Source organism: Homalodisca vitripennis, chromosome 1, assembly GCF_021130785.1.
Source record: "Homalodisca vitripennis isolate AUS2020 chromosome 1, UT_GWSS_2.1, whole genome shotgun sequence".
NCBI classification, from domain to species: domain Eukaryota; kingdom Metazoa; phylum Arthropoda; class Insecta; order Hemiptera; family Cicadellidae; genus Homalodisca; species Homalodisca vitripennis.
The window spans coordinates 208,459,412-208,486,489 of record NC_060207.1 but is presented as its reverse complement, the minus strand read 5'-3'; the positions used below and the strand labels follow the sequence as shown (position 1 = coordinate 208,486,489).

Sequence of the window (27,078 nt, the reverse complement as noted above, 5' to 3'; positions counted from 1 at the left end):
CATATATTTTGTTTGAGTTACAAGTGTTAGAGGTGTTGTTTGTCATGAAGTATGCAAGGTTTGGTATGCTCCTATTTTGTATAAAATAAAACTCAAATAGAGTAAAAGAATTCCTTGTAATTTTAGGTACAACATATTTGTATAATTAAAGAAAGCAAATAAAGTAAAATTCTATTTAAAATAATTCTTTCAACTAAAATAAAGATAGCAAGTAACTAAACTAAAACTAAAATCTACTCTGACTGTATGTAATAAATGTAAAAGCTCTACTTTTAAAAAATGTACAAAATGGTATAATGGTAATGACAAACAATGTCGTTTTGTACAGCCTGTGTTTGTGAGAGAAAATGAAGTTACATAAGCCAGTCTTGTGGGCTACTAAACATTTTCAATGAGCATATAGTGAAGTAAATGTATTACGTGTCCTAGTGAATTACAAATCATGAGGTTTTGCTCTGTAGTGGTAAAGAGTAGTCGACAACTACCATGTAAATGCTAAAATTTTACTGAATAATATTCCATTTGACAAATCAGCAACTATTTAGCATTCACATAAGTTCATTCATGAAAAAATCATTTTACTTAAGAAAACTGTGATTTTCTGCTCAAGGTCATCTCGGCCAATACTCTGCAGAGCATTGTCAGCTCCTCCTGAGGAGAACGTGACTGTGATACAAGTGACGACAGATGATGTTACGACGTCTCTGCCACAAACTGAAGCGTTTGACTTCAGTTTTGTCAACAACGCTCTGAACCAGGAAGAGGAAGAGGAGTTCTTTACACCACCTGTCACCCCTGTACTGCCCAGAGCAGCTCGTAGACAGCGCCCCACACCCTCCCCCGCACTCATCCGACCACCAAGGTATGTACAGCCCTCTCATAAATTTCATGTACTGCAAATTTTGTTATGATTTAACTCAATATTATCGTAATGCATGACTTTGAATATAGGGATTCAAGAAAACTCTTCAAAACAATGTTCTCGGCCAGACCATTTCTCTTCAAATTTTAATCAGGGCATGTGTAAAGGTTTTGAACTAAAGTAAGATCTAAATGTGAATTTCCCTATCAACATGAATGGAATTTGTTTCCCTTTGTATTCAGGATCAAAATTATGACAGTTTTGGATTTTGAGTTAACTGCTTCTCTTCAAAAATGTAATGAAAGGAAGAAGATAGTGGCAGACCCAGAGGGGAGGGGTTGGAAGCCCTGGCCCCTCCAATATTTTAGAAAGACTTTTTTTGTTAAATTAAAATTAATCACTTTCCTACTATTATCATAAAAAATAAAATAAACTTAACTTTGAGTATGGTTTGAGTGCGTTTAAAAAAATATTATTTTGTTGTATAGAAATGAAAAATAAGCTGTTACAGAAAAGATAATAGTAAACTATCACCAAGGTGGCCCCCTGCCTAAAAATCAGTAATGGTCCATCATTGGTGGAAGGGACAATATATAGATGTCCAACATCAGATTGGTTACCATAATTGGTCTGGATAATGATATTTGCTTAGTAGTACAGACTATCCAGACGGATCACAGGACTCCTGCTTATTGGGTTGGTTTCTAGACTTTCACATGAATAAAACAGTAAGGGACATTAATTTTACTAATATATATCAATCAGGTAACATTTTAAATTTAAAAATGTCCTTTGCTATGAATACATTATTGAGGCTCATGTCTTGTAGGTGATGATAAAAAACAAACCTTACCAATATACATATTATCATCCCTTAATCAACATTATGTTTGATCAGGACATCGGATCTCCCCCTGCTGACCAACCCGAGGCATTGGCTGGACGGGGGACAACATGTCCGGCGGAGCGCTAGCATGAGAAGCTCGGACGAGGGTGGAGGCGGAGGAGTGACCACTACAACTAGTCCTAGTCACGTTGCCGAGGCTTCAGAACCAGTGGCCGAGCCTGACAACAACGCTCTGTATGAACATGTGTTCCTGCCCTCTAGTCAACTATCGCCCACACCAATACCCACTTCCAACCCTCTTCCTCCCCCCTCTGTACCTCCTTCTCAGCCTGTCAACGCTGCCGTCCAACCACAGGCGAGTGATGTTCGTGGCATAGAAAATATTGTGTACTGATTCTTAATTTAGGATAAATCTCTTTTAAAAATGCTCTCATCAAACAGTTAGGCTGATTTAAATAATTATTTAGACCATAGTCTACGGATGGTGTGGAAATATGTATACTTGAGAATCATCCACATGTTCCTTTTTGGAAAGGATGGGGAGGCTGGTGCCCATTTCCCAAATTAAAGCATTTAATTTTCTAACTAAAACACTGGTCATACGACAGTTTAATACAAATATCATCTTTGTTTTATTTTATTTTAAACATGCATCCATCCAAAAACCAAATTAAAATTATTACTTTGTATTCTAGCTGAACTACAAATTGAAGCTAATTAGTAGTAGTGAAGTAATGAAAACACCACCTTGGCAAAAAAAAACCATTTTCCATTTTTCAATATCAGAATTATTTTTTTTTTTTTTGGAAATGTTAAGAAAATACAATGTGTGATATAACACACAACTTTAAGTAAAATATCAACCTGATCTGTTTTCATAAGTGTTTTTAAATATCCTATGCCTGACTTGTTTAATATTTTAAAAATACAGTAGAACTCCGATTATCCGAATTAATTGGGGATCAGGCCGATTCGGATATGCAAAAATTCGGATAGTTGGATTTAGCATGGAAATTATGCAAAAAAGGAGTATTTTACATTAAATAAACAAAAGTCCATTGAAAACGTTGTTATTTTAATACTATAGAGTACAGTAATAAACATGAGCACACATCAACGCAACTCTCAAGGTACAACGCAATTCGACTGCTAAATACACACGCGAACGGGACTGGACTGGCATACGGCTCAAGCGCACTGACCGCGGGCGGCGGCGAGACTGCAGTCGATGTGCAGGTGGAAGGGCGGGGTGTTCTAAATATAGCATGCGGGAGTCGGATGAGCATGATTCGGATAATTGGGGATTCGGATAATAGGGGTTCGGATAATCGGAGTTCTACTGTAGTTATGTTTTACTATTTTTTAATAATTGATGAATACTTACCTATTATAATTCTAATAGTTCTGTACTATGTGCAGAGTGCACCTACTGGTCGAGGCAGGGGCGCTCACAGACCGAGACGGAGAAGTACGGAGAATGCTCCTCCCGTTGCTGCAGATCGTATCAGGGCCCTACAGCCTGCACCTAACCCCTTCCGTCAGGTCTGTGCTGGCCACATCTTAGCCTACTAGGATACACATCTTTCCATATATCACTCTTTAAATATTGAACTCTTTTAGTGCTGAGGATCACTGTGGGCGAGAATCCGTCCTTGTGAAAAATGTGCCGGGGTTGTTGGCATTGACACCACAAGTTTATAATAGTATCTTTTTTTTCTTCACTTTTCAGCGCTCTGGTTAATATGGTTGGAATCAAAATGTTTCAGACTGGTATTCTCACTCTTTTCCTACCTCTGGCAGGTACAGCTGAGTTTTATTAATTGCACTTTTGTGTCATTTGTTTTGTTTTGACCAGTGTTTGCTAATTATTTTTGTCGTTACATTTGGTAAAATGTGCAAGTGTTACAAACAATTTTGGTACTATTGTGCAAGTAAGTTATTTATTTTTACGTTTGTCACAGACCCTATAATGTCTACTGACATGAATTCAGTCTGTCGTAAGTCGCATCTGAGAGTATATATTTCCATGCCCCTTCCACAGTTCTACTTTGTTTGAGTGTTCTATAATATTAAATAATGTAATTTCTTCGTTTAATTTGAATTTTCGTTTTAAAAATTAAGTAATTCAAGTATAGAGTAAAGGATCTTAATGATTTATTCTTTGTAAAACTCTTAACAACACTTTATGTAACTCTAAAATTTACTATTCGTAAAACAAATTAATTGTTTTAGTTGCTTACAACTTGTTTAGAAATTTTATTTTTTTCTTTAATTATAATTTTATATTTTTGTAAATTAATTAACATGATTTAAAACAGGTTTATGTAGATATTTTAAAATTCTTTATAACACATTAACATTAAATCATTTTGCTTTAGTGGTCCCCAATATTATTTAATGTTTCTAAAAATGGAGTACTGTAATAAGTCTTAATGAATTTTAATGTGAGTTGTTAAGGGTTAAATGTGTTATTTAATAGTAGCGGGCATAATATAAGCAATTACATACTAAATTAAATTAATATCTACATTGATGAATCATCCAGGGAGTGTCAGCAAGTGAAACAAACAACAGTTCCCGGCTGACGCTTAGAGAGCAGCAGGTGCTACAGTTGAGGCGAGAGATAGCGCACCCTGGTGGTGTACGGCTACAACTGCGGCGGAGGGACTGTCTTGGCTCCATCGCACTTGTTGATGCCTTCAGCGTTGTCTGGTTAGTGACAGACATCAAATATAAGATGTCAAGCTAAAATCATAATGATTGTTACTAGTTAATTGGATAATCAGCAGGCTTACCTTGAAAATTATCTTCTACAGTCCACTGATTGAAAGAACACATAAAAGTACATATTGTTTCACATGATTAAAAATTTTTTAATTGCACTGCAATCTCTCAACCAGTAGAGAACATTCTAGTTGTCTGTTCACTTTGGATTGCAGAATCACTGCAGAAAACAGGGTTGCTAGTTCACTTATTTACTTTTTTCTAGACACTTATCTCTATTTAAAGCCAATGAGATGTTTAATTTAACTAACTTTTAGGACAGGAAGCTTAAAAAGAAGGTTACAACCAAACCAGCACCAATTGTCAGAAGGATGAACTACTTACAAAGATGGAATTGCTCTCTTTTTTCTCTTTTCATATTTAAAAGTGAAGGTAGAGGTTTTTACTTGTAGTGTTAAAAATATATCTGTTTCCTTGAATCTCTGCAAATTTCTTTGAAATAGTGTAGTATTCTTAGGTTTGTTCTCCTCCCAAAAGAATAAACAAAGTTCAAAGTACAAGTACAGATTAAAGTTCCTTTGGTATAATTTTTTGTTATGATGACCCACGCCAAAATCGTGGGGACTCTTTATTTTTCCGAATTGGATGCATGAATGTTCCAAACAGCATAGAAAATTATTGGGTATACACGATGTAGTGTCGACATTGAAAACCACAGATATGAACAAAAGGAGCTTAAAATAAGCAAAGCGTTTTGCTTATACCACTATCTACGAAATTTGCTAGGCCACCATAACTTAGTGGTAATTTCGTCCAAATACAGCTGGTGACAAAAACTGACACCCTGACACTGGGAGTAATGGTTAAATACAATATTACTGATCTTTATATTTGATTTGAAAACAGACTAGAGAATCAGAAATTTTCAACCAGAAAAACTGACAAAATACTAAGAATTTGAATAAAGATTTTGAGTTGGCTACCCTGTTGGATGCTGCTTTACTTGATCACAAATGCAAATAACTTAACTGTATTTTTTTATTTTACTGAAGATGTAAACTACTGGCTCCAAGTATTAACCTCCCTTCCTTTGACAGGGTTGCAGGCTGGAAACAGAAGGAACATCCGATGCTGTACAACGCTCTTCATATTGGAGACCAGCTCATGTCTGTGGCTGGGATAATGGTCCAGAACGCTACGGATGCACAGCGACTTATTAGAGGAGCTCCTAGTCTTTACGTTAGTGCCCTTTGTGTTTGTTCATTTGCTGTAGTAACTTAGAGGAGTAAAACAGCTGATTTTTAGAATTATGTTACAGTTCAGTGCAAAATGTGTCTCTTCAATAGAAAATTATTATGGAATGATTTCATAACAGCCATTATGTTATACATTCTGTAACAAAACCGTTCTGTGAGGAGTTACAAGTGAAAACTTCTTAATAATTTCATTTTTATATGAAAATTTGTAAATTTTCTATTTTTTACATACTTTAAATTATAAGGCACTCATCAGTAATCAGTATCAGCCAGTATCTATTTTAGCCATTGACCTATCATATAAAGGAATAAGCTTCTCTAATTATATAAATAAAATATATGTAAAAGACCACAAATACAAACACTAATTCCTAATTTTTCTTATACTAACCTATACATATACAGAATAAAACTTATTTGCATATCATCATCTAAACACTTCCCTATTATTTAAAATGGCAACAAGCTAATCATTTTAAACTTTCCTAAGTTTACTTGTTGAGATAAGTGTGAGGAAGCTTACTAAACAATTGAATAGAATTATACTTATGATTCAGGATTGATTTTGAAAGTCTACATTGAGGTGCATTTAAATTATATTTTAATCAAGTATTGTGGTTGTGAGTATCTTTTCTAGATATAAAAATTACAAATTTAATTTTGTATGATTTAAAACTGATTGTATGTATAAATTATAGCAGTTAGTATTTTATATTACTAGGTCTACAGTGCTTGACAAGGCCTGCCCCTGCTATAATACATATGGCCTTTTAGAGAACAATATAGCACATTGTGCATTGTCAATAAAATCGAACATCAATGGCTTCAGCAATAAGTTGATTCCTATTAAGACATCTGTCGAATTGCCAATGGATGTCATATTTAACCTTTTTAACTATAACTTGACGTGTTTCACTAAAAATTAATGCCAAAACATTTCTTAACCTTTCTAAATAAATGTTCAGAATTGTGAAGTCTTTTTAGAAATAACCTGTTCTGTACTGTTCCTGGAGAATCGACTAGTACAAGAGGATTATGTGTATGTACAGTTTTTTATTAACCATACATTTAAATTTTAAGTAAAACACACCAGTATTCACAAATGATTTTAATGGACCACAGCATAATAGCGTTAATCATCTGACGCCAAATTCATTGTTTAGTCTTCCCCTCTTAGTTTCTTCTACTACTTAATGGGTAGCTTAAACACAACAAATACCTTCTCTCAAGCCAAACTGATAATAGTAAAATCTTCTTATCGTTACAGGTAGAGTTTGTGATAAGGCGAGTGCCGTGTGGGCGGGTTTTTGCTCTACGAAGGGAGGTGGAGGGCCAGGGCCTAGGGATCGTGTTAGAAGGCAACACTGCAGAGGTGAAGGACGTGACGGCGGGCAGTATAGCGGCGAACAGCGGACTCTCGTCACGAACTCCCACACTAGACGGGTTGTCACTGTCGACGTGGACCATCACGGAGGTGAACGGTCGGCCACTCAACCTGTTCTTCAAGGACGGAGAGGTGAGGGACCGGCTGAACGCTGTAGGGCTGGACATCTCGTTGCTGGTGCAGCCCTCCGATCTGGTCAAGCAGGTGAAGAAGCAGTTAAAGGCGCTCCGTAGCTATAAGGACTATATAGTGCAATGAGTTACCGATGTGCAATACTTTTGTGCTAGTTTTAGATAGCCCCAACTCGTCCCTCAGTCTTGTAACGTTATCGGGAACAAAATGTTGTTGCAGCGTTCAGAACCTGCATCTACTTATACGATTCTGTTGTTCAGTGTACTCACGCATTGCCTTAGTTACTGAGGTGATCATTTATTGATAAGAACTTTTTACAAATAGAGCTTATTATATTTCAGAATATTGTATTTTTTCACAAAATAGTTACACTGAGGTCAGACCAAATAAAATTTGTGGTGATTTCACCGGTTGCCTACCTAATATTATTTTAATTCTTTATATGGACTTTGTGGCAAGGCAAACTTTATTTTTTTTATACAAATGTTATTAGAGTATTAATAGTTTTCAATTGGTTATGTAATTGACTGTAAGATTTTTTAATTTGCCAGATTGACATAAATAAAATTTGTTAAAGTGTTGTTAACCTACAAAACAGTTAAAATAATGTATTTTACTTTTAATCCTACATCAATTTCTTACATCGATTTCCATCAATCCTACAATTTTACATCAAACCTATGTATTTTCCTTTGTTAGGTGGTGGATGTTTAATTCCAAAAATAAATACATAAAGATGTTTTAATGAACCCGGATCAACGAATGTGAAATAAGATAGACTTTGATGATCTCTATAATGCACAACGTATGGATATATATTGTTTTCACACCTCTTAAATAAAGGCTTAATTTAGTTAGTATACAATACACCCTTTATAATAGATAATAAAACCACAATTTTCATAATTTTTGCAACATGTTTGCCTTTTGAGAGTTTTATACATTTTTATACTTCTCATTTTCATTTTGTATATGGTATTATTAACTTTGTAATTTTTTTCTGAATTAAAGTCCAAAAGATTCTCTTCTTGTCTAACACTGACTGAAATATGTCAATTATTTCATTAAATGAAAATGACCAACCACAAGTTAAGGAAGACATGGCTTTCCAGTTAAATACAATTGTTATGCAACATTAAAAATGGTAGAAAAATGTGCTTCCTTCATAGCCGTTATATTTAACAGTAAATACAATTATCATTTTGTAACAAGAAATTGTATTATTTGCTTGAAGTAATTATAAATTTATATTCTATAACGTTTTTAAACTTTCTTCCCCATAAACAGACGAGAAATGTAGAAAATGTAAACTAATTTAGTTGAAGACTCAAATTGTACAGTTTTTAATAACCAAATTTGTATTACTCTGGACAAGTCTTTTGCAAATAAACTAGGGAGGGCAAGTATTATTTATTCAAGCTGAGTTCTTTGTTAAAATAATTATATGATACTAAATTCAACTGAACTCGGTTTAAATATAGTAAAAGTAGTTATGAAAGCGGAAAGTTTCAATAATCATCAATATGAGTTGGAATATGAAGATGTTTCTGGATGTTGTTTCTTCGTTAAACAATCATAGGCGTGCATTTGCATAACCAAAAAGAAGTAAGACAAACGGATCTGTTATTAGAATATGCTTTTGTGTAGGATCTGATTCTTGTTCCTTAACAAATTCTTCTAGTCTTGTATAAGATTTTTTATCTTAAATTTAGTGAAAAAAGTAAGTTGTGATTGAGATAAATTTGGAAGGCATCCTGATTCATGCCTAATCATTTGGTCATGTCACATTGTGCTACACAGTTTTTTCACTGTGTTACGCCATTTCTTTTATACAGTTTCATGCAAGGTTGGGCTAGAAAAACCTGGAGTATGCTTAAAAAAATTTTTTACTTACAAATCTTGCAGTTTGATGTTATTACTTTCAATGTACACAGTTCCAAGTGAATTTTCCATTGTGCTTAGCAATGCTGCAGATAATTTTCCGTAATTTCATTCATGACTTCCATCGCTTTTTATTTTACTGCTGTAAGAACTTTAATTTGACTTTAGGCAAGAAAAAGATTACAGGAGGCCAAGTCAGGTGTGTAAGGGTGAATGGTCTAGACCTTTCAACCATTTAAAGTTGGCTAAAAATGTCTTCACTGTCAAAGCATTGTGAGTTAGGGCATTATCCTGGTGTAGGATCAATAACTTGTTTCTTAAGATAGCAAGTTGCTGTTTCGTTTTTTCCATACACGCTAATGTAGAGAGTAGTCAGAAAACTGAAGTAGTAATGCTGATTCACTGCTCCTCGGGTATCCAAACAATGTACATACAATCCCTTTGATACCAAGAGAACAATCATCATTCTCTTGAATTTTGATTTTGACACTGGTGCTTTTTTTGTCATGAAGAACTATGGGATTTCCAATGCATCGATAATCACGGTCAATGTTTTTTAGGATGTCATAACAAATCATTCTTCAGCATTCCTGTTGTTCAGATGTGATATATTTAAGAACTGTTTTTGAACAGACTTTGTTTTCATGCTGAAACTTTGATAAAGAATCTGCCTGGCAGTTTCCTTGTAAATTCCTTAAACTCAGATATTGCTCTGATAGGTAAACAGTGATCTTGTCGAACAAATTACAGATTTTTGCAACTCACTTTTTGCTGACGAAGGTCTGCCAGTGCATGTGTCATCATTTGTGTTTTTGTGGTCACTTTTTAATCGATTTTTAGACGACTCAAACACTTGTGTTCATGATAAACAATCGTCACTGTACACTTGTAAAATTTTAAATGTTTCACTTGCGGATTATACAAGTTACAAAAGAAATTTTTGTTCTTTCTTAGGTACTCAATATTTTTCTGACGTAGAGGCAAAATATTAACTGGTTATAGCTGGTGCATTTTGTCCCATCGAAACGAATCTTGAGCGGAAAGAGAATCACATGATTGGCTGTTCTATATCTTCAGCCTTATTGCATTTTTATTTTGTAGCTACAACAATACTACTCCAGTTTCTTTCTAGCCAAACCTTGTATGCCTCTGTAGTTTTTGTACAGGCAGAACTTTCAACTAGGGGAGCAATTCTTATAAAAATAAAAAATGCTAATGGATTTCAAATTGTGAAGAACAGTGTATTTGGAGATCAAATCAAAATAGAAATAAAAGTAACAAAACCATCACAACAACATATTCTCATAGTGGACTATTTTAAATGTAAGTATTAGATAACAACAAATTGTCACCCTGTAACTCAAAGGTTAAAGACCAACATTGGTTTGTTCTATACCTAATCTGGTACACCCCTTTGCAAACACGTTAAACATTTTTTCATATGAATTTATAAATCAAAATTTGTGCAATGTAGATCTGTAAATTGTTCCAGTTTGTTAACAATTTTGTTGGCTAAAGTTAGAATGTACAGGAATTACTTTGCCCCCACTGGTTGGCTTATAATGTTTAATAGCTCACCATTCTAGTGAATAGTGCAATATTCTAAAAGCTTAAGCTGTTATTGTTTACTTGTTTTTTGCAGCTTTGTTTTTACTTTTCTGTTAATTATTATTGTAAGTTTTGGTTATTTATAAGTTTTATGCTTTCGGTATTGTTAACTATAGTACAGTAAAACACAAGTTGTGATTGTGATGTGTTCTATAGTACTGTAATAGAAGTTCTTTACAGCTGGTGAATACTGTAGTCGTATTTTTATCTTTATTTACCTTTTTAGGTGCCAAGTCAGTGATTCTTAATTGAGTTAGTGAAATTAATTAAGGTACATATGATTTAATTTTACACTAATTTATGATTTTATCCAATAGTATGAAACATGTTATTAGCCGTTATTTGTGACGTGGAAAGTGAAAGGAATATCGTAGTAAACATTCTTTACTTTAAACAGTTTGATACAAGAAGTTATAGGAGAATTTGGATGTTTTTCACAAAATACATGTTTACTGAGAAAACATTGAATTTCTTTATTCAAATTCTTTATGTTTTTCACCTTTTTCACATCAATATTAGTCGAAAGATCACAAAATAAACCAAAATAATCTATGAAAACTTACAATATAAATTTTTTACCTCAATCAATAATTTCCTTTGCACTAAACAATAGCAAGTTACTATTCCAACAAAAGGTCTCTTTTTACTTTCCACCTCACATTTATTTTTATATATCTTTTTATTATATATACTTATGCCATCATTTATAAGAGAGATTTCACCATACAAAAGCTATTGTCTGTGCACTATTAATTGTCAAGATTGTTATTTGTGCTTCATCAAGTTTATATTTCACATTTTCATTACATGAAGTGCTGCGCGATCAAATAAATTCGTTCTTTGAGTATCGATATTAGTAACTTACCATGATTAGAAATTAGGATTTCAACATCATAATACATTTTAGCCTAAAAAAGAGATACTGATACAAAAATAATGATTAATTAGATAAAGATTACCCTTGGTAAATTTATTATAATTTTTTTTAAATTTTTCCAATAAAAGTATTTAATATTATTTTACACTGGAGTAATAGAAGTAAACGAATATTAGTTTATATATAATAATAATAAACCTTTTTAACACTTTTTGATCTTTTTTATTTTCGTACAATGTACATTTCAAGTTCTAGGAATTCATCTTCAGGTACTAAAGTTAAGTTATACTATTATATATATATATATATATATATATATATATATATATATATATATATATATTTATCAAACACTTTTTGAGGCTAAATCTCGAATATTAGTTGTTTAGCTGATATTGAGTTCCAAAAAGCCATCTTCTGTTAAATTTTAGTTAAAAATATGTTGTTCTGGTGATGGCTGTCCACATGGAGTCCAAAATGTTTTAAGAATTTGATTGTTTTTCCGGATAATTTTTAGACCAGAAAATTTGGAAGATGATGATGACTTTTTGACACATGGTGATTTTTGGTAAGAAATTGTATAATCCAATAAAATAACCTCTTCTAATTAAATGGGAAGAAAAAGACAAAAAATACTACTCCAAACAGAACTAGGAACTCAATAATACCAAATTGAAAAATGTTCAGGTTCTAAGCTAAACTCAAAAATTCTGTAGAAAATGCCTGACTGGATATAATTTCATAGACATGCTGTATAAGATCATAAAATCCTCCCCCGTTATGGTTATTCATTTTTTAAATATACAGGGTTAATAAAAAGTCTGGAGACCCCCCACTAATATTGTAACGGCTCACACGAGAAAAACTAAACTCGCCACACATTTATTTTATATTATGAGGTACTTTTTGGGCATAATTACTGCTTCATTCACAAACCCAAAATGGGGAATTTTGGGGGCAGCTCAAAAATTTTAAATGTAAAGCCCCATCAAGTGACCTGTCATTTTCAAGCCCCTGATAAAATAAAACAAACAACACAAACTAGAGGTCTCTATCTTAAACCAGTAAAAAATGACTGCCAATTGAAAATTGTATAAGCCAGAATAAACTACTTACAACATAGGAATAACTAACTCTTGGGGCACCTAAAAACTGTCACTTTTAAGCACCACTCAGTTGATCTTTCATTTGTTATGTATTCATAAAAGGTACAAACTAGGAAAAGTGGAGAATTCTAATGAAACCCGTATTTTTTATTGTTCCCTATAAATGAAAAGAAGAGATATTTAATAAGAATTTTTAACATCGTTATGTATTTTTTAAGCAGATACTCTGTCATTACTTACCAGCTTAACGTTTCACAAGAAGTGTTCAAATTGCTTCCCCTCAGCGGCTTGACAATGCGCTAGTGTGGTGTAAACATGTGATACAACTCGCTGCAATGTTTGTTGAGGAATCCCCTGTATTTCCTGTACAACTCGATTACTCAGATCATCAATATCTCGTGGCTTTGTTTTGTACACTCTGTCTTTGACATAACCCCACATGAAGTAATCGAGTGGTGACAGGTCTGGTGATCTGGCGGGCCACTCAATAAACCCACATCTACCTATCCATTGATTTGGGAAAACATCATACCTACCCAAACGTTAATTTTTTCGGGATGTTGAGTGTGTTGTTCTTGCACCCAGTAAGGATTAACATCACTCCAGAGACGAGAATTGTGTCTATTTACTTCCCCGTTTAGCATGAAGGTTGCTTCGTCACTGAATACAATATGATTTAAGTTTAATGTCTGGTTATCTATTTTGCTCATCATTTCATCACAATATTATACCCTTCGATCGAAGTCATCTTCGTTCAGCTCGTGTACAAGATGAATTTTGTATGGCTTGTATTTATTTTCATGTAAAATCTTACAAACGGATCCCTGAGAAATCCCCACTTCTCTTGACAAAGCAGTTGTTGACACATACGGGTTTTCAACAACAGACATCGACACCTCCAGACAATGGTCTTCAGTTCTTGCTGATCTCGGTCTTCCAGACTTAGGCCGATTCTTCACTGAGCCTGTTTCTTCAAATGTTTAATTGTTTTTTCAACAGCAGATTTTGATATAGGGTTTCTATCAGGAAATGTTTCATTAAATAAATGTCTCACTTGTTCATATGATCGAATTCTATCACTATATCCACGCATCATTAACAATGTAATACGTTCCTGTTCGCTTAGCTCCATGATAAAGTTAAGGAATAATGTGACTCAAGTCAGTACGGCAAGACACTGATGGTATTGAAAACATGAAACAATGATAAGACTAGTGTAAACAACAGATAATTCAGGACAAAGTTCATAACTAGTGGAATGTAGTCCTCCTGCAGTTAGGAATTCCCAATATTTCTTTAAACTTTTGTTATTTGCTAGGTTTGATATTTAAACCCATACTTCGTTTTGAGATTGTTTTGCCTTTTAATACCTAACAAATGAGAGATCAATTGAGTGGTGCTTAAAAGTGACAGTTTTGAGGTGCCCCAAAAGTTAGTTATTCCTATGTTGTAAGTAGTTTATTCTGGCTTATACAATTTTCAATTGGCAGTCATTTTTTACTGGTTTAAGATAGAGACCTCTAGTTTGCGTTGTTTGTTTTATTTTATCAGGGGCTTGAAAATGACAGGTCACTTGATGGGGCTTTACATTTAAAATTTTTGAGCTGCCCCCAAAATTCCCCATTTTGGGTTTGTGAATGAAGCAGTAATTATGCCCAAAAAGTACCTCATAATATAAAATAAATGTGTGGCGAGTTTAGTTTTTCTCTTGTGAGCCGTTACAATATTAGTCGGGGGTCTCCAGACTTTTTATTAACCCTGTATAAAATCTAAATTTTGATTTGACCCACTAAGTACTATTTAAAAGTTTTCCTTCACTTTTAAGAAAAACACATTAACTCCAATTCCGAATTTTTAATTAACAACAAAGATTAGAAAATCACATTTAATGTTTCTTGAGATTTGGTAGTTTTAATGCTTGTATAAAGTACCTACAATCAGTCACAGTTTATTAGTTCTGAATGTTCAAATAGCGAACATTTTGTGTGTGTCACTTTGAAAGTTTAATCTTCAATAACTAGAAAAAGTAATACAAAATTTTTAATGCTGATGTACTTATTCTTTTTTCAATAATATATCAGAAAGGGAGAGTTGCCATTTGAATTTTCTAAGTTCAAGGACCCTCGCTTTTGGAGGAGCATCTCCTAACGATTTAGATCGCACAAAGTAGATCTGAATAACCTATAAGATAAAGTCTCTGCGTTATTTTTACCTACACACTACTTTTTCTCCAAAAATTAACAGAAGGGGCAGATCTCTTTATTGCCCTAGATACAAATTCCCTTGATTATCATTGAACATTTTTAGAATAGAGATTATCAGTAGAAGATTACCATGTTTACTTTTTAATATTACTTTTTTATTTTGACCAATATGCAAGACCATTACAAAAGAATAAATATTGGCAATTTTAATAAACCAATGTATGCACCTTTTATACATTATTATAAAAATTGTTAAAACCTTTTTTTTTAAATAATAAAGTGAAATCATTTTGTATTATATATTTGTAAAATTAAGAAAGACAAATTTTTATGTAGTAGCAAAAAACAGCCGTTTGTATTGAGTTTCATTTGTAATGTGTATTTTTATGTTGGGAATTATATTTCTAGAACCTTTAATTATTTCATCTACTTAAATTTAGCAGTTTTAGGACCAAAAAATATATGTCAGTTGGTGTAAGGTAAGTCATGTGAATTTGGGATGCTTGATACAAGGATTTTTGTTAAAGCGAATTATTAAAAACTTATTTTTACTTTAAATTTTAAAACATTGTAAGCAATAGTATTAAATGAATTATTTAGTTGTATTTGCATAGTAAAAGTATTTTGTTAAGCACTTTGCAGTGTCTCTATATAAGAATATAGTAATCATTTCCCTGATTTAAAGATCTTGAAAATTGCATTAATAGGCCTAATATTTTATAAATAAAATTAACAGGCATTACTAATGCTGGAAGAATTAACAGGTTTATTTTTAAAGCAAATTGTATCTTCCCCTCAAATTCATCAAGAGTGCCTGACGATCATTCAGGGTCAGATATTTTTGTAAAAGTATATGTGGACTAGTTGTTAATAATTTTGATAAACCTGTATTATAAACATACAACATAGTTGTTAGATTGCACTGTATATTTGTATAACTGTTATATGTTCAACCACAATGTTTGCACTAACGAATCGTACGTATTTTCATAAAAACATTAACTGGATGTATATACGTGTACATCCTGAAGTAATATTATTAATTGTATTTTATAGGAAACATTTATTATGTATAGTTAACTCTAATTAATATTATCTCTGACTTAGTAGCACGTTTAAATTGATCTCGTTCTCATCTATTAACTGTAAATAATTCCCAAAAAAAAGTTGAATCATTTTAATTTTATTGATTGTTTTACTTGAATTTTCACTGAGAAAATTTGATTTAGCTAACTTTTATAAAGTGAAAAAAACCTTACATCTATTAGCATGTTGGTGGAAAAAGAAAGTACTAATAGAACATAAAAATAAAACATTCTGTAAGATTTAAATTTAAGTTTTTTTTATTTAACTATTTTCTTATGACTGCACAACAGTTTTCATGCTTATTTTATTTACTTTACATATTCACTGCAGCATTGTTCATCGGTGACTCGGTACACATTGTTGAGAACCCGACTGGATTTGACTAAACCTACACTATTTTTGTAGCGTTTATTTATATATTTTATAATTATTATGATAAAGTGCATTATTATGTATGAGTCACGGGTGGAGCTTTATGCAATACTTCAATACTGGTCTAATTAAATATAAATTGTGAATATAAATGATTACATGACTCGTGACAGTTATAGTAAACACTGTACACAGTGGTGCCTCCTAAAACAACAGATCTGGTAGTTTCACCAATATCATCTACCTATGCTAACTAAAAGATGCCAAAGTACGTGAGCTTCACGAGTCACAAGTAAACTGTATTGTACTGAAATAACACTTGTTTATGAGTCAATGGTAACTCACACCACAATATTACCACACTTAACAACACAGCAAATGTGTTGATCCTTTCACTGCCAAAGTGCAAATTTTAAAACATTGTAAAACTACATCTAAGTTTACAAAAACGGAAACCTCGGACGTTGGTAATTTACATGTAAGTTCTCACCATCTAAAGCTTTGTATGTTTGTAAAGCAATTAATAAATTTAAAATATATAAATTCATAAGAACAATTATTGTTAATTGTGATCTCTGTATTCACAGTGAAGAACACTATGTTCAAGATTTTAAAAGTAATATTGCAGGAGAAACTGATTTATATAGGCTGGTATATGGCATGTTCAGTACTTTCTTGTGTTTATAATAAAATGGTTGTTTTGTTATAATCACTTGTAATCCCCGAGAGCTTTGCAGCAGTAAGCCCCATCTTGTGCAGTCATACGAGTACTTCTCTCTCAGGGTAACTTAGTGACATTTTCCTCCCACAATACACAAGTAATTATTAAAAAAATCGAAGAAATGTAATATAAGGGGGGGGGTTTTTTACCCAAAATGATCTGAGTTGTTGAATAGGTAATTTTAACAAATGTAAAACACTTGTTTTTTTACTATTATCTAAGTTTTCCAATTCAAACATGAAACATTGTTAACACAATTAAACTCTTCTTCAATCTACAGATGATAAAACCAAGACTACCAATAAAAAATTTTTGTTTATCCAGGTGAAGTGGAATGGGGTAGAGTGTGTAACTTGTAGGCTAGCTAACCAATCAATGATCAATATCACACGTTTATCACAGGCTGCCAGGTTTTTGGCAATTGTACGCTATCTTCATTGATAAACTGGTTAACCTATAGCCAACCACATTATACCTCCGTCCCCATCAACTCACCTATTTAAGAAGGGATGTTAATTGGTAATTTCAGTTAAACATCTGTTGACTAAAGGTGGCTGTACAGAGTGAGGCCATAATGAGGTATGTTAGAAAATTAGCAGGAATTTTCATTTTTGGAAAAATATTTATTTATTCATCTATATTAATGTTGTCCCCTTCAAAATAGTCCCCATTAGGGATTATGCACTTGTGTGAGCACTTCTTCCAATCTCAATCTTTGAAACACTTCTTAAACTTGATCTTTGGGATAACCTTTAGTTCTTTTAAGCTATACTTGTAAATGATGGCCCTTTAAATTTTTAGAAATGATGGCCCCAATGAATAAAAAAATTTACATTGAGCTATGTTTGGGAAATATGGACGCTGCAACATCGTTACAGTACTGATTTTGGCCAAAAATTCACGAGCAAGCAATAAAGTGTGAGTAGGTGCAAAAGCCATAAATGTTTTGCCACAAATCCAGGCATTTCTTTTTTATTTTTGTATTGCTTCACGCAAATGGCGTTAAACTTGAAGGTAATACTCCTTGTTGACCGTTTGACTATGTGGCAAGAATTTGTAATGCACTATGCCATTAAAATCATTGAACATAGTTGGCATAACCTTCACGTTTGACTGAACTTGTCGAGCCTTTTCCCGTTTTGGCGATCCGGAATGCCTCCACTGGGATGATTGAGCCTTAGTTTCGAAGTCCTGAAATGTTTAACCACACGTAAAACCTTGTTTCACTCATATCAGACTCACCATAGGCCTTTGTTAACATTTCTCACACTTTGTTACATTTTATTTTTCACACAAAATATGATACAAATTCTTTGATCCATTTTTTAACAAATAAAAATTGCTGAGTTCATAAAAACACGTTTAACCTGCGCAGCTGCCACTGAAAAAGTGAACAATGAATACAGCTGAATATTTTATTATATTTCAGGAGCATGAGTACCAACAAAATAAAATAAAATCTTGGCAATAGGCCTCTTCAAACCAGTGAAAATTTCTGTTTACTTTTTGAACACACCTTGTACACAATGCATTAACATTGAGCTACCCCAATGGCCTCTAGAATGTTCTTGGAATGTTTTTTTTTTGAACACACCTCATACATTTCAAGAGTTTGATTTTGCTAACAACGTTTATAACCAGAAAAACTAGATGATAGTCAAGATACAGACTCGTAAGTCTAAGAATGACGATGTTTTATCTATCTGTTCAATTAATGAGGTTTGCATTATGAACATTCAGCATGACCTAGACCAATTTTAAAATATTATGTTACAAACCAAATGTAAGAAATTTCTTGATAATATATTCCATATTTGTTCTTTGTGAAACCCTGGTTTATTGACTATTTTCACAGTTTTTGTGTTTCACAACTTTATTTCAAAAATGTTATATTAGGCCTACACATGCTATTATGTTTATTGATTACTTTTTATTTTATGAAGAATAAATCAGTCTATGATCTGTTTTAGTGTAAGGTTGATATTTTCAAAAGTGTACATGATGTAAGTTTAACCATGGTCTTTATTTTAAAATTATTATATTTTATTCAGTAGTTCAATTTGCTCAATACTGCATTATTTTCAAAAATTTGTCCTAGAAAAGTATTTTATAACCTTATCAATAAAGTTGAGTCTTATATTATGTACCTAAGCAAAACGTGTGATAGAATTCTAATTTAACACAATAAAATTAATTGCATTCAATATTTACATTGATAATTCACCTGTTAAAAAATACTATAGTTCTCTAAAACACAACCTCTTCTAGTATTTATCATTATGTGATCAATTATTATATTATTAAAGTAGGTATTGTGATTATAAGACTATTGTTTCAAATTTAGTCAGTTGAAACAATAATGTCTCAAGAAAGAAACTACTTAAATGCTCCATGTTATTACTTTTTAATTTATAGTATATACATTTTATATGTTACTTCTTTGTAATGTAGTTGTGTATAAAGTCTTTAACCAAATAAAAAACAGCCTTGAATTAAATCATTGTTGCCAATCACTGTGTATGGTGTTTTATTTGCGGTTCCTTTCTTTTCCACTTAACAGCTTTCAGACTGTGTATGTAATATTATGTAGTATATACACTTTCAGAATAATTGTGTGTATTGATTTTCTACCTCTATGAGAGTGTTGTGCACCAGGCCCATCGTGTACTTTAAAAATAGACATCCTACATCTTGAATCCCCAAAATCTTAGAAAGTCAATCTTTTTCATTCACTGAATGAAAACCAATTATTTTTATTGTGAGTTCAAACTTGATGATTCTGAGAAATTACTTCAGCTGTTATCATCATTCTTATCCCACCTTATTATTCCAATTTCATTTCTGTTTATTTCCTGCCAATTTCTTGAAGTCTTGAGTCTGTCTTGTGAAATCAACTGCAGTGTTCATCCTGGCACCATTCTTCCAGGTTGAACTCACTGACAAGGGAAAGACTGAATTTAAATATAATATCCAGTGTCTAGCTAATTGCGAATGGATTGGAGATTACACACATAATCGTAAGCAGACACAGAACACACAGTATCTTCACTGCCTCTAACTACGTTATTTTTCACACTAATAATAAGTTATGAAATTATTGATGTTTTAAAAAATCACTGCTTCAATCTGGGTTTGATATTAAATTTACTGTGCTTGACTAAGCTATAGACCAATTTTTTTATTAACTATTTTTAGCAATATTTATATACATTAAACATAACAGAAAATGAATATTTTTGTAAAGCTGTGTTTATTCTGGTGTTATACGTTATGCGGCTTGTGTGTTCGACATTAAAAGCTTCTAGTCTATTTACATCACGTGCAACCAAAGAAATCCTTTAAGTAATAGCAAATTGCAAAGTAGCGCATGGTTACTTCATAGAAAAGCTTGTGTCAAAATATGTTAAAAACAATTAATTTGGACACAGTACCCATCAGAATATAAGACCTCCATGCTCAACCCAGCTAAGTTAAAGTGGTGTTTGACTGCACATTGCGATCAATGTGTTGCATTAGTTATTTTATAACTTTCTTGCTCAATAATAATGAACTTCATATATTTATAAATTCAATGAGACGTGTTACACTAAATACTATCATCTAAGTTTTCCAGATTCTATAGTGTTAAAGTGTAAATAACTCAATTAAAATCTTGAGATATTTTACTTGAGAGCTATATTTCCATGTGGTGTGAAGATTGGATGAAAGTTATAACGGTCATGTGTACCGAGATCTTAGATGCCACACTAAAAATTATTGAAGGTTGATTGATAATTTTTGTAGTTATTGAGCCTTTATATCATATCACAAAATCAGGCTATTTTGCTAAAACCGCTAATATAAATAATTAATTTAAAATTATTAAGTGTAAGCAATTTTTTATTATTATTATATTTTATCAATAAATATTAACTTACTAACAAATCCTATTAAATATATTGTTTTTAAAATAGATTTCATTGTAAATAAAAACAACAAATTTTGAAATTGCAACAAAATACTCCGTATGTTTGTTTTTACAGTACAAATAAAACAATACACTTTAAATTGAGATAGATGATAATTTTAAAGCATAAAGACTTATGTTTCATGTATCAGAAAATGAAGAAGCCTTGCTAAGAAAGAAGAGACTTGGAAAATACTGTAAGTAAAATGAAAAGACTAAGAATGAGAGCTGATGGAATTTAAAACAACTTGTGGAAGATCAAAAGACTACAGGTCTTGATTGTGAAGGTGTAAGAAGTGTATCAGTAACTTTCCTGAAGAACAAAAACAAAAGACGGATTCTGTTTTACAATGATAGATTACAAAATTAGTTAATTGTAAAAACAGTTCAAAATCGTCATATACTTGAATTTAATAAGTGGAGGCTTACATAAAAAAACTCGAGTGTTGGAAGGAATCTTAAAATCAGTACATTTAACCACTGGACTTTTTTTCTGCAGCTAAAAAGGAATATGTGACTGCACGTCCATTCATTGATGGTTTGAAAGGTAACAATATTAAAACTGTACAAACATGGTGAAGTGATCCTTCCAAGAGAAAGAATCCAATGATGGGAAGGTTACCATTAAAGACTCAAAATGTAATTACCTTAATGACATAATTAAAATTAAACATTGTGTGCAAGATAAATTCAGCCTCTTATTACAACATATTAAAGTGACCTACAACTTATAACCAGAAAGACAGTAAATAATTTACTAGGAAGTACTGCCAAATTCAACATGGCACTATATTTTTATATTTAAATATCTTAACCCAAAAGTGTTTAAAATAATTTAATATTTAGAGCCAATTATAAACTTGTAATTTGAAAAAACAGGCATTCAACACTTTTTCTTGTGTTGAGATTAAAAAGGAAAATATTCCAACGATTTAATTTGGCTTACATTATAAAACTAATTAATACAATACAAAGACACCTAAAGTAATACTCGTATTACCTTAGTAATAATAGATGACTTTGTAAGTGTCCATACTAGCTTCAATGTCAGTATGAAATGTACTATTCCCAGGCCGAGATATAACCTCACCAAAGCGCTGTGGGAACCTTTTTCTAGAAAACTTGAAACAAGTATCATGTTCTTTCCTCCAGAAGTGGGAAATTATGAGCCTCATCCTATCTAATCTTAAGTCCTAAGTCTCTCGAAAGGACTACATACCAGGGTGGAGGCTGAGTGTAAGGACCTACACGAGTTTAATGACACCGGTATTTTGCAAACTGTTGACCTTTTGTTAAACCCTCTTGACAAAGCCAGAAGAGAGAACTGGGTAGACTGTAGAAAATTTAAACTTGACTCAAAATAGTCCGTCAAGTGTGGTCGCTACTTATGAAACTGTCAACAAATAATTGGAGCCTAAAAGCGATGTCATATCCTATAGTCCCTGCAAAGTTGCTAAGCGTAATGTTGCTTTAATGTGTGTGAAATTCGACACACTAAAGATCACAAACTACAAGTTAAACGATATAAAGAGAAGATGTTTCAAGATCATTTACAACGGAGGAGGTAGACAAGGCTATTTCCGCTGTGCTAATTGGGAAGGCAGCTGGTGGAATTCGATGGAATCTAGCTAGCTGATACTTATTTCCCTTGTAACAACTGTTGGAGAGGTCAATTTATAACAGTTTTACTTGTCCTCACCCTATCAATGCCTGTACCACCTGAACAATGAAACTAGCTTATTTTAAACTCAACATCCTTTTTGATAGTGTTAAACTGTATCACAATAAACACACTCAGTATTTGAGAGTTATCTTAAATGGATTTATCTTTCAAAAGCCACCTTCAAAAATCAGCTAAAAGAAGGAACAGGAAATGGGGAGCCAAAGCACAAGTTATATGTACTACAGCTTATTCAGCTGATGAATATTTTGCTCCTTTTTGGCTAAATAGTACCCATACAAAAGAGATCAATGTACACCTGAATAGGGCCAGATCAGTCAATGGCTCTCTCTTGGCTACTCCCCTTGATTGGCACCCAGTAAGGTTTTCTTTATTTAAAAAAAAAAATAAAAGTCACACGGAGCCATGTCTGAAGAGTACAGAGGCTGGGGGCATCATTATAGTACTGTTGCCAAAAAGTCACAAACAAGCATTGAAGTGCGAACAGGTGCAATAGCCATGAATTGTTTTGCCACAAATCCAGATGTTTTTTTTTTTATGATTGCTTCACGCAAATGGTATTGAACTTGCAGGTAGTAGTCCTTACAAACCTTGTGGCAGGAATTCATGATGCACTATGCCATTAAAATCGAAGAACACAGTAAGCATAACCTTTATATTTGACTGCACTAGTTTGAGCCTTTTTCAGTCATAGCAATCCGGAATGCCTCCACTGGGGATGACTGAGCCTTAGTTTTGATGTCATATCCGTAACCCATGTTTCGTCACCTGTTACTACATGTTTAAGTAATTCATTTAGTGACTCCCTGAGCAACTTTGCTGTTTTTGTTCAAAATTAAACTATTTTGGAACAAATATTGCTGGCACACTTCAAATATTCTAAACATACAAAAAAATGTCATGACATTAGCCAATTGATATACCAAACATCTCTAATCATAATGTGGTGATCGTTCATAACCATTTTCTTCATCGGTTGTTCATGTGCTGGAACATCCTTCAACTTGGAGCGTCAGTCACCTTCAATGTCTTCATGGCAAACTTTGAAACGTTTATACAACTCGTAGACTCTTGTTTTTACTCATAGCATACTCACCATAAGCTTTTCCTAACATTTCCCACACTTTCTTTGTTTACACTCTATACAGGGTGAAATAAAAGTATGGATACACTCTGTTTAGTTTTTGATGGATAAAGATGGAGGAATGGAACTCGGGACACCTTTCTAGGAAATAGAAGTGAACTTTTAGTCACTGTTACAACTTTGCGCATTTCTCCCAAAAGGGATTTTGGGGTGGACAGGGGGGGTGTTTTGGTGGCTCAAAATGTTTACATGTAAAGACCTATTAAGTGACACGTCATTTGAAAGGTCTTGATAAAAGAAGAACAGTGGAAACTAGAGCTTTCTATCTCAACCCAGTACAAAGTAACAGTCATTAAAATTAATTATTTAAAAGCATGGATGGATTTCCGCTCAACCTTCAATGGACAAAGATAAAAAAATGAAAGTCAGGACACCCCTCTAGGTTTACAAAAGGGAAGCATTTCCCAAAATGGGCTTTGTGGGGGGGCAGTTTTAAAATTTTAAAATGTTAAAGTACAGTAGCACTAGTTATTCATAATTACGTTAAGCAATAAAATGGCTAAAACTTACTAACCTGTGTCTTTTATTCCAGATGTTCAAACTATTGTCCCAGGACAGTTTGACAATGTCTGAGCCAGTTGTAGAAACTTGAAATGGCATGCTTTTATGGATTCACTTAGGATTTTTTTTAAATTTCTGTTACTATTCTGTTCTTAAGGTCATTAATGTACAGGAGTTTTGTATTATAGACATTGTTCTTAATGTGACCCCACACAAAGTAGCCAAGTGGAGATAGATCTAGCGATCTTGGTGGCCACTGGATACTTCCTCTTCTGCCTATCCAGCGATTTTGAAAAATATTGTTTAAAATACTCGCAGGACAAACAGGCCATAAAGTGGAGGTGCTCCATCCTGCTAGAACCACACTTCATTACAGTTGTTGGTTCCTACTTGAATAGCTGGAATCTCTTAAAACAGAATCACAAAAAGAATCTCTAAACAGCCGCCCCTTGGATAAATGATTTACATTTAAATGCTAAATTGGGCTATATATGTCTTAGGAATCGTACGCAGCAGCAAATCAGAAATGCCAAAGCTAGGTTTTACCACAGAAATCTTGTCTCAGCGGCAATCCACGAGGTCGCTTTGGAACAGGGACAAGGGCCCAGGTATGGAAAGTCAAATTTTCGATACCACTGCTTCCTTTGACCTCAATGTAATCAATGTCCAATAGATGGAATCTGCAGCTAGTCCAAGCTGAGGGCTGCGACCTATCCTCTATTTTTACTTTAAGTTTAATTTTGTATAGGTTAAGAATTTTTGTTTTTCTATTTAAAGAATAAATTAATAATCTACCACAATTGTATTGAACTATTGTCAATTTATTGTATACAAAATTCTCTTTTAATAAAGTAATTTTTCATTTACATTTTTCAAAAAAACACATCTTAACTTTGTTAATTTCCAACCACAAACAGCATGATATTGGACTTCTTTCAAAACTGATAAGGGAGGACTGCCTAGTGATGGGAGAATCGAATAGTATTCGAATACAGCCAGAGTATTCACATATTCGAATACATCAAAATGAATTCGAATACTTTTGAAATGAATACAATTTCTCTGGAAGAATTGAATTCAAACCTGGAATAATTTGTTATTCTGTCTGACAAATAGTATTCAAATAAAATATTCAAGAGCTGTATTCGTATTCATATGAGGTTTAAAATGAATACATATATGGAGACTTTGAAAAGAATAATTTTGGGAGATTCATAATTTGAAAAATAATTACAAATTTTAATACTTGAAAAAATGTATAATTTAAATTTAAAAATACATATTATTTAAGAGTTACAGTTGTAAGCAATAAAGACAAATATGAATGTTTATTTCATTATTGTGTAAAAACAAAATATTATTGAAGTTTTCTGGCTTCAGTCTATTTCTACGGTAATTAGTGACAAGACCTGCTTTGGAAAATAGTCTTTCAGACGGAACTGAAGTAGCAGGTAAACAAAAGATATTTCTTCTGAAGTTCGTATATCATGGGTATGACTTGTTTATACGAGGCACCAAAAGCCAAAAAAAGGCAAAAGTATTCGAATACAGGGGTGAATTTGTGACAAACAAGTGAAATAACCCAGGAACAATAGATTGCAGGGAAAGAAGTAAGACAGGTTTAGACCTATCTGTTAGAAACGCTCAGCTGAGCAAAAAGTATTCGAATACAGGGGTGAATTCGAATTCACTGCATTCGATTCTCCCATCACTAGGACTGCCCTGCAGCAGGTAATAACCGTAAAACAGGTTTGAATTTGTAAGGGAATGATGATCTATTGAAGTGATTTACCTTCTGAATGTGAATGTTCATGTTTTGACTTAATTAATTTCAATGAGCTGCCATTTTGTACCGTGTTGAGATATAAAACTCTAGTCTCCACTGTTCTTCTTTTACAAAGACCTTTCAAATGAGGTGTCACTTTATGGGTCTTGACATTTAGAAAGTTAAGAGCTGTCCACCCAAAATCCCATTTCGGAGAAATGGGCAAAGTTGTAGCAGTGACTAAAAATTTCATTTCCATTTCCTAGAAAAGTGTCCCAAGTTCCATCCCTCCAAAACTAAAGTGTATCCATACTTTTAACTCACACTATATTTAATTTTTCAAACAGAATTTGATAAAAATTAATTGATCTTTTTTACAAATAAAATTGCTGATTTCGTAAAGCACGTCTAACTTAAGCAGCTGCCACTGAAGAAGTAAATAATGAACATATCAGAAAATTTTACCATACTTCAGGAGCATGAGTACCAACACAATAAAATAAAATCTTGACAATTGGCCTCTCCAAACCTGTGAAACTTAAAAATTCCCGTTACGGTACTTTTTGAACACACACTGTACAAAATGCAATAACATTGAGCTATCACAATGCCCTCTAGAATGATCCTGGAGTGTTTTTTTTATTTTCTTAATGTCAGTCCAGTGTAAGACAGCTTGCTATTACATCATTATGTGGTAGAATCTGTTCTGTATTTAGCTCAATGATGCATTTAGGAGTTGAAAAACAAAATAACTATTTCAACTAACTTTGTAAAGAAATTTGAATGATTTATTTTCAATCTCACCAATTCAATTCTGTTGAGGACTAAATCCTTCTCTTTCAAACACTGCCAATCAAATATACAAAGCATTTAATCTTGCCTTAATAAACTTTATAAACAGTTTTGTTCAGCAACACTGTTGGAATCATTAAAAAACAGTACAAAGGGAGGATTGAGGGATGGTAACAGAATGAATCAGGC

General features: G+C 32.9%; 1 protein-coding gene across 2 annotated transcripts in view; it reads left to right on the top strand.

Annotated features, from left to right (window-relative positions):
• LOC124353039 overlaps positions 1–11,782 on the top strand; it is a 29,854-nt gene extending 18,072 nt beyond the window's left edge. For both annotated transcript variants that reach the window (XM_046802834.1, XM_046802835.1), the window contains exons 6-11: positions 611–862; positions 1,761–2,064; positions 3,129–3,251; positions 4,255–4,421; positions 5,531–5,672; positions 6,957–11,782. In XM_046802834.1, the coding sequence (XP_046658790.1) occupies positions 611–862; positions 1,761–2,064; positions 3,129–3,251; positions 4,255–4,421; positions 5,531–5,672; positions 6,957–7,331 (1,363 nt within the window). In that variant the 3' untranslated portion in view covers positions 7,332–11,782. The remainder of the gene's footprint in view (positions 1–610; positions 863–1,760; positions 2,065–3,128; positions 3,252–4,254; positions 4,422–5,530; positions 5,673–6,956) is intronic.
• Positions 11,783–27,078: the final 15,296 nt, after the last annotated feature.